The 9,189-nt window shown below is 40.4% G+C and overlaps 1 protein-coding gene across 1 annotated transcript; it reads right to left on the reverse strand.

Annotated features, from left to right (window-relative positions):
• Nucleotides 1-3,213: 3,213 nt before the first annotated feature.
• Nucleotides 3,214-8,133, reverse strand: CLEC3A (C-type lectin domain family 3 member A). Its single transcript, XM_070952980.1, has 3 exons — nucleotides 8,019-8,133; nucleotides 6,140-6,223; nucleotides 3,214-3,605 (listed from the first exon to the last, which is right to left on the reverse strand). Exons 1-3 carry the CDS (start codon nucleotides 8,131-8,133, stop codon nucleotides 3,214-3,216), a joined length of 591 nt encoding a protein of 196 aa, XP_070809081.1.
• Nucleotides 8,134-9,189: the final 1,056 nt, after the last annotated feature.

A 9,189-nucleotide genomic window follows, 5' to 3' on the forward strand; every position in this document is an offset into this window, starting at 1 on the left:
TGGAAAGAATAAACATAATGCATAACTAAATTAAGCATCCATGTTTATTTCTGTACTTTAAACAGGACTTTGCTTAAGGCAGAATGTAAACATTCTAAGATCTACTGTAGCCTTTTTAATACTTTTCAATTGGAACATCCCAAACTCTTCTTCCAAAAAGCAAATGTACAAGCATTTCTTCCTTTTCCAAAAGATGATTTACACTGAGAGGGAACAACAGTGAAACTGGCATAGCAGATCCCAGTAAATATTGTGCAACTTTTTAAAAAAATCTCTACACACCAGCAAGGTTGACTGATTTGCTGGGATAAGGACATCAAGTTGATGAAAGTTAGTCAAAAGCTATGCAGCACAATACAATATCCTCTCTCTCCCCCCACCCCCAAAAATAAGAATGGACAACTGTGGTTGTCCATTCAAGAGTTCTTGTTTTGAGGCTCCTCAACCAACTGCATATGATACATGTTCATCTTCTTTGCAGTATCTCCAGCCTCATCACACACACCCCTGATGAGGGTTGCACAGTTTATGTGCAACCCTCAGTCAACAAGAGGTTGTCCTCCTGCAGTATTTATTTTATTTATTTATTTTTATTTATTTATTATAATTTGTCAAACAGAAACAAAAACAGGAATCATATAAAAATACAGGGTCAAGGACAATAGGCACATTAGTGCGCTTATGCACCCCCCCCCCCTTTACGGATCTCTTAAGTATGAAGTGAGGTCCACGGAAGTCAGTTTGTGACTAAAACTATGAAAGTTCTCTTCTAACAGCAGGAACTCTGCAATGATTGGCCATTAAACTGATCTACCTTTTACAAATGGGGTGGAGAGAGAGACATGCCCAAATACGCGGAGACGTTTATTCTATCTTTGCCCGGATGGCCTCCTCTTCCTCACTCACCTTGGTGCCCAGCAAGATCCGGAGAGCCAGCTCCCTCGTGTGCTGCTCCAGAACGCTGAGCAGGTGCTCCTGGAAGATGCCCACTTTGGTGAAGAAATGCCCCTTGTCCCAGCAGCCTTCCAGGTTGCCGAAGTCCACCCCCAGCCCCAACAGGAATCGGACGCTGCGGGGGTCGAGGGCGATCTGCTGGAGCCGGCAGAGGAGAGCGGCGCGGGGGCGCGCGTACAGCAGCGTCAGCTTCAGCACCTTGCCCGAGCGGACAGCGACCAGGGCTGCAGTCAGTCCCACCGGGCCGGCGCCCACCACCAGCAGCGAGACCTTCGCTCTGCTCCGCCGCACGGCGTCCACGCTTAGCTTCACCGCCACGAAGAGCGCCAGGGCCAGCAGCGCACTCAGCCCGACCTCCGCCGACAGGTGCTCAAACTCTGAAGTCTCCAGGCTGTCGCCTTCCATTTCCAGCTGAGTTACGGACTACTCCAACCGGCCAAGTTTTAACTCCCGGGTTCACCTGTCGAGCTTACCTTATCATTTGTTCCTTTGAGGAAGGTAAGAAGGCAAAACCCGAGGTTGTAGCTTCTTAAGGAGCCGCCAACCAGTTAGGTCTTCTGAAAAAGGAAATAGGTAGGGGGACCCAAACACACACTATTCCTGACCGGGCTACTGAACTGACTCTGGTGTTCTGGGCTCACACACCATGCAACAAGTTGTAAATTAACCCTATCAGTTGAGTTCACACGACGCAGTGAGTGATCCAGTAACTAAACAAGCTTAAAATCAACCCAGCTGAGCCAACTGTGTCAAAGCAGCCTTCAGATCTGTAACTAACGCATTTAAGCATAATGTGCAAACACAGACCTATAGAGGTAATAAATCTGGATTAACTCATCAAGTATAATGATTCCAGTTGGTTTCACACAACATTCTAGATTAGATTATGGCATGTTGTGGTACAGCCTTATATTTGCACTTGATTAAGCCCAGAAATCACTGTTAAGATTTCTTATTAATATTCTGGGTGCAATTTAATGCCAAGGGACACCAACTCATAGCTGCAGCCTGACTTTTTACCAAGTTGCTAGGGCAGAATAAAGTGGAATGGAATAAAATAGAATGAGAGTAACTGGAGCTTGCTGCAAGATATCCTAAGGATATGGTTAAGGTGAAGGGACTTTAGGGAATAAAGCAAGATTGAAATTGAAATTTATATTATAGAATTTCAGTTGATTGATTTAATATATATATGCATATATATGTCTGTTTGTGTGTGTGTAGAGAGAGAGAGCATGTGCGCATAAAGGGTTTGTGGGGTTTTTTTGGATCATTTTTCTGTTTTATGGCTACGGGTTTTACTGTGAGAAACCCTGAATATTTAAGGAGGACAACCATATAAATCTTTTAAACAAACAAACAAATAAATAAACTTACAACCAATATTTAGTGCTGTTAAAAATAACTTTATTAAATTTTATGAAGTTTATAGAAAAAGATCTATCTGCGCTAGCAGTAAAGCATGTTGAGAGATTACATTTCAAAGGCGAGGGTTGTCCAGATCTACCATTATCTATTGACTGACAACTTAAGATGCTATTCAGCATTGCAAGATTTGTTTTTTGTCCTTCTCCTACAATAATTTTAAACATTCATTTCTATAGATGAAGATATATCTCAAACATTAGAAATCGTTCAAAAATAACAAGAAGACCTTAAACTTGGACTTTAAAAGTAAAATACTCTACAAAAGTTATACTGGACTCTCAAGGACAATACAGCATTTCAATCTTCATTTGATCGATGGGACGGTGAGTCGATCAAACCAAAGTGTTTAACCAAGATATGAATTCATTTCCCAAGAAATAGGGTGGTCAGTCAAGATTCAGACCAAGAACCAGATTGTAAAATTTGAGCTGGGGTGGACAAGAGAGATCAAGGAACTAAAGAAAATTAGAATGATTCAGAAGCAAAATAATGTAATGAGAAGACCATTATCTGAAAGCAGAATGTATCTCATTGGCTTAACTAGACAAAGCTGAACGTATCTCACTCTAACTAGACAAGGGATCTTAGGAGTACATCTGCTACAATTTAAGGCACATCAAATCCGTTCAAACAGCAAGCTAATCTCAGGAAAAGCTCCAGAAACTGCAACTCAACTGCCTATCTGTGATAATTCCATTTTTCCCCCCTCCAACCATGAGCGGCTAAGAACTTCACTCCCAGAATTTTGCAATAGATATTTTCCTCAAGGTTGGCAAATCTCGCAAGCTGTCATTTCAGCACACCTTCCAACAGCCATGGTTGGAAAGAGGTCTAAGGGATCAGGAATTCACAAATATAACGTTTAATGGTACGACAAACCTCATCCGCCCATTTCCCTTGACCTGGCTGAGAAAACAAGACACAGTTCTCACGCTTCCCCCCGTTGGGTTGTGAACGGTCCCAGTTGAAGTAATTCAGGACCATTCCATTGACGTCCACAAATTTGCCTTCGTTTACCATGTCAGTGACGCCAAGCCAAAAGTCTGCCACCCCTGGCAAGCTCTTCTTGCTGTACTCTCTCAGGGCTGTGGTTTCATCTCCATCTCTGGGAATAGCTAGGGTCCCACCTTTGGCAATGCAGTCTTCATTGGCTTCATGGAAATGTTTTGCACCTTCAGAGACCAGGTAGCATTTCTTGTGGATCTTTGTTCCACGAAGGCAGACTGTGAATGTAATGAAAAGCACACAGGGAATAGTGGGAGTCCTCAACTTATAACCAAGATTGGTACCAAAATTTCCATTGCTGAGCAAAGCGGTTAGTAAGTGAGCGTTCCAGAAAACCCCAACTCCGAGTAAAGATGCAGAAGCAAGCATTTTCCAACATTCTCTTTACTAGAATAGGTAAACTGGCACATCTGGAAAAAACCCGAATCTGAAAGGTCAGTAAATCAAAACCCCCAAAACCATCCCCTCACTTCTCAGTCGATCACATGCTCCAATCAACCACCATCTCATCTCGAGACATCACTCCAACCACTCCTTCTCCAGATGCAGATCGTCCTTGACTGACAGGAAGAATGCTATTATGTCTACAGACAATCCCTCTACTAAATCCCCCCTCCTACTTTCCCACACAGGAGAAGGTGGCAGCATGGAAGCTTCCGGCCTAATATGGCTTCCAACGCTGACACAAGCTCGATTTTATGAATAGGTGGCATTTTTTTTTGATAGAAGGCATATTTTTGCCCATTTTAAAGCTGCCTGGGATAGTAACATCACTGTTCTTTCTTCTTTAACCCACTGTCATTTAAAAAAAAAAATCTTTTTAGCCCTTCCAAATCTCCTTCATTTTTGCTTCATTAGACGTCTGGGGTTAAAATTGTACAATTAAAAAATGTTTTCCATTATCCCAACTATACTTTATATACAAGTTTTATTGAAGTCATTTCCCCCCACCAAGTTAAAAACACTCACTAGTTCCAATCTGATCTCTAATCCCTCTTCCATCACCACGATAAATCATCACCACCACAATCAGAATCATCACAGAGAAAAGAGAAAAACCAATTAAGCCATTGGAGGAACCAATCAAGCCATTCAGAAAAACCAATTAAACCATTCCTAAAAAGTATTGTCTAGTCTCTTTAAAAAAAAAAACATTAAGAGATGCAGAACTCATAACTCTGTAGATAGACTGTTCCATTATTTTCAGGATTTTTTTCCTGATTATTCCACTAGTTTACTGGCTCCATTCACTAATGGAATTTAAGCACAGTTAAAAGACTTAATAGCTTCATTCACAACATATTTACTTGGGAATGTCAATTTCAATTAGGATTTTTTGGCTTAGTGTAATAGCCAATTTTTTGGCTTAGTGTACTACTGTTCGGTTACTTTAAGTTTCAATGGACAGTACGAACCCAGAAAATAAATCAGTTCAGTATTCACTTTAAGAGTATTATGTGAACAGAGTAATACTTATCCTCTGTTTGCCAGGGTTGAGGATGGGTGAGGAAGAAAGGGAAATGCATAAAGGCATAATTAATGACTACATTTGGATACTATATATGTCCCCAGTTTATCTCCTCTTTTTTTCTCAAGCAAGTGAGAATATTTCCAAGTAAAGTCCTGGCTATATCTTGCTTTTTAAAAAGAGTGCAGATAGACATTAGTAAGGTAAAGGAAATGTGAGTACTAGTTGTTCCTGACTCTAGGGGGCGGTGCTCTTCTCCATTTCAAAGCCGAAGGGCCAGTGCTGTCCAAAGACGTCTCCATGGTCATGCGGCCAGCATGACTAAATGCTGAAGGCACAAGGAACGCTGTTACCTTCCCACCAAAGATGGTCCCTATTTTTCTACTTGCATTTTTTACGTGCTTTCGAACTGCTAGGTTGGCAGAAGCTGGGACAAGTAACGGGAGCTCACTCCATTATGCGGCGCTAGAGATTCGAACCGCTGAACTGCCGACCTTTCTGATCGACAAGCTCAGCATCTTAGCCACTGAGCCACCACGTCCCTTGCAGATAGACATTATGGACCCAGAGATATTCTTAAGAAGTTAAATATGATACTGGAGGGGGGGATCAGAGGTCCTTTTGAGTACCAAAGATGGATGTTTTGGAGCAGATGGGCATTGACATCAAGTCTGCTCTGCCTGCAAAACATACATTGAATCCCAATCCTTCCAGCTTCTGTAAATCTGTAAATCTACAGAGCCATGTTATTCCTCTATTAGAAGATTTGGTCTTGAAGGCAGTATAGAAGGGGTGGAGGAGATGAAAGCAACTTGGGAGTGTTATTTGTACTATTTCAGCTTGAAGAAAAACAGCCTCTTCTGGTACACCTCACTGGCTTCACAGTACACCACAAAAGAAAAGAAGTGTCTATATTGACATCAGAGTGGGCAGAACTAGCAGGAAATTGGGAGTCTCCTTGGCTGTTCACGGAAGGCAAGATCTGTAGCCTCCATTGATTTAGTCTTGTAATCTGCCAAAGCAAATTCAACTCAGTGCTTAGCAAACAAGTCCCAGACCAGGGATTCTTCAAGGGTATTTTAAATCACCTTTCAGCCTCTCACAGTATGAATAGCTTTTAGTGCAACAGGAAATGAAATCATATTTGCCATAGTCTTCTCCCCTTCCCCATATTAAAACTCTACCAGTAGTTAACTTCAGGTAGCTACTGAAAAATAGATCATGGAGAAGGATGCTTCTCGCAGCCTTTTCTGGAGGTAAAAAAAAAACCACACCAGAACTTACCTGTTTGCAAGGCTTGCATTTCTTTCAGTGCATTTACCTCTTTCCAAAGCTTCTCAACTTGGCTCTTAAGGTCACCATTTTTCTCTTAAATAGGTAGAAATATACAGATTAGTACATTTATTAACATTGAAATATTAATATTGTTTGAATCCAGATATATATGTGTGTGTGTGTGTGTGTGTACAGTTAATATCTCAGATTTCTTCCCGTGTAATGGCAAACATATCCCTAGAAGGGTAGCAGCAATATGTTTGCCATTACACAGATATGTTTGCCATTACACAGGAAGAAACCCGAGATATTAACTGTACACACATATATATCCGTGAAAACTTACATACATACATACATACATACATACGTATATGTATATGTATATGTATATTGTTTTTCTGTCGCAGCACCTGGTCTACCCCAATATAGGAGGGAGCCTATTGCTTCCCTTTCACCTTTCAGCTCCAATCCAGGAGCCCTCAAGCAGTCGCATAAAGTCTCCCTTTATTTCTTTATCAGCAAATATAAATTATACACACACACATATACTACATGTGTAGGCGCATATATGATTACATTTTTATATTCTTCATTATATACAGGAGTGGAAATCATAGCAAGATAATCCTAAAAAACTTATTTAAAGTTGCAGACTGATGCAGCATGATGCCTGCCTGCTCTTAAATAGCTTTTTAGAATCAGACCATTGTACAATAATAAAGAGTTACAATTCTATAGATAATTATCTAACACAAACGTTATTCAAGTGTGTTTTTTGTATGTGCGTATGGAATACTGTATGTGTGTGTTTGTATGTGTTTACACGATAGATAGATGATAGATAGATGATAGATAGATAGATAGATAGATGATAGATAGATGATAGATAGATGATAGATAGATAGATAGATAGATAGATAGATAGATAGATAGATCTAAATTTAATTATAAATAAAATAAGATGATAGATAGGAGATAGATAGACAATAAGAGATAATAGATAGATAGATAACAGACAGACAGATAGATAGATAGACAGAGAGAGAGAGAGATAAACAGATAGATAGGAGATAGATAGATAGTAAGAGATAGATAGATGATAGATAGATAGATAGATAGATAGATAGATAGATAGATAGATAGATAGATATAGATAGATAGATAGATAGATAGATAGATAGATAGATAGATAGATAGATAGATTGGATGGATGGATGGATGGATGGATGGATGGATGGATGGATAGATAGATAACAGACAGACAGACAGATAGATAGACACACACACACAGAGAGACAGATAGATAGGAGATAGATAGTAAGAGATAGATAGATAGATAGATAGATAGATAGATAGATAGATAGATAGATAAACAGAGAGAGAGAGAGAGAGAGAGAGAGAGAGAGAGATGGACAGATATATAGGAGATAGCTAGACAGTAAGAGATAGATAGATAGAGATAGATAGATAGATAGATAGATAGATAGATAGATAGACAGACAGACAGACAGATGATAGATAGTAAGAGATTAGAGAGAGAGAGAAAGAGACAGATATATAAACACTTATATGACTATCATAGTTTTAAAAACCTACTGCACTTTGTACAAAATGAGTCCCATGGTTCCTTCTATTTATTCATACAATATCTACATCTATAGGGCCATCCACTCATAGGAAGAAAGCATAACCAGTACTTCAACTCATTGAATAAATGCGCCATGTGTTTATCTTTCCAAAGATGCCATATCATTCTTTTAGCTATAAAGAGGGACCCAGAAAATCCATTGACATTCTCCAGTTCTCAAATTCCCTGTCCCAGGGGTGTAATTCAAAACAATATTATCCTCTGACATTTTCACCTTTCTGTGGCTCCATCACTTACCTTTGAGTCTCCGCTTGGTGTGCTTATTTGTCTTGAAGGGGGGAGCTTGGCCAATTACGAGATCCAGCAAAACGATGCCCATGAAAAGGAAAATCAGACACCCTCCAGGCTTCATGTCTCTTCAGACGGTGAACAAGAACAGCCAGTTAGCAATTCGGAGAGTTCCCATCCCAGTAGAACTGCCCTTGGCTACCTTTATAAAAAGTGCCATGACGAATTGGCTCTGCTTCTTGTTTACAAAATGAATGAAGTGTCTCATCGGGCTTCATCATGAAGTGCCCTGTTGTTCTTAGAATAACGAACACCTTCCTTCGGACTCCCGTTTCCTGTCAGGTCTGGACATTCAGTGCATCAGGGTTGTTAACCCAAGATTAACTTGCAGCCCTTGGAAGAAATGAGTATTAGTAAATAGGCCCTTGGGACAGCTGCATTTATAACAGGAAGCTGGCAATTAGAGTCCTTGGGCCAGTGGTGAAATGTAAAATTTGTTACTACCGGTTCTGTGGGCGTGGCTTGGTAGTGGTGGTGGTAATGTGACTGGGTGGGCGTAGCCAACTTTAAAAAAAAAAACTTTTAAAACCATTTTTTCTACAACCTCTTCGGCCAAAGAGGTTGTAAAAAAATGCTTTTAAAAGCCTCTGACAATCAGGCAACTCAGCTGGGATCGTCAGAGGCTTTTAAAAGCATTTTTTTCTACAACCTCTTCGGCCGTTGTCAGAACCTGCTGAAACCCACCTCTGATATGAAGACATAAACATTTATAGAAATATGCCTCCATCTATAGAAATATGTCATGCAGATTCTAATATTGATTTAGAACCGAAAATACTGTTGTTGCATGCAAATTGTCCAATAACTCTGACTCCTAGCAATTTCATTTGTGTCATTTTCTTGGCAAAAAATGTGGAAGGGGTTAAGCGTAACCTTGGAATTTCCTGGTGGTCTCATATCCACCAATTAGCCAAGTTGAATCCTTGCTTACTGTAAAATAGGAATTTCAAACCCTGTTGGAAGCTGCCTAAGTTCCTTCCTGAAGCTCCTGGAGAGGGGGGGAGGGAGGGAGGGAAAGAGAGAGAGAGAGGGAGAGGGAGAGAGAAGGAGGGAGGGAGAGAGAGAGAGAAAGAGGGAGGGAGGGAGGGAGGGAGGAAAAGAAAGAGAAAGAGAGAGTTGT

The sequence above is a fragment of the Pituophis catenifer genome, unplaced genomic scaffold, assembly GCF_029215685.1.
Source record: "Pituophis catenifer annectens isolate HBS135680 unplaced genomic scaffold, rPitCat1.0.hap2 SCAF_13, whole genome shotgun sequence".
Lineage (NCBI taxonomy): Eukaryota > Metazoa > Chordata > Lepidosauria > Squamata > Colubridae > Pituophis > Pituophis catenifer.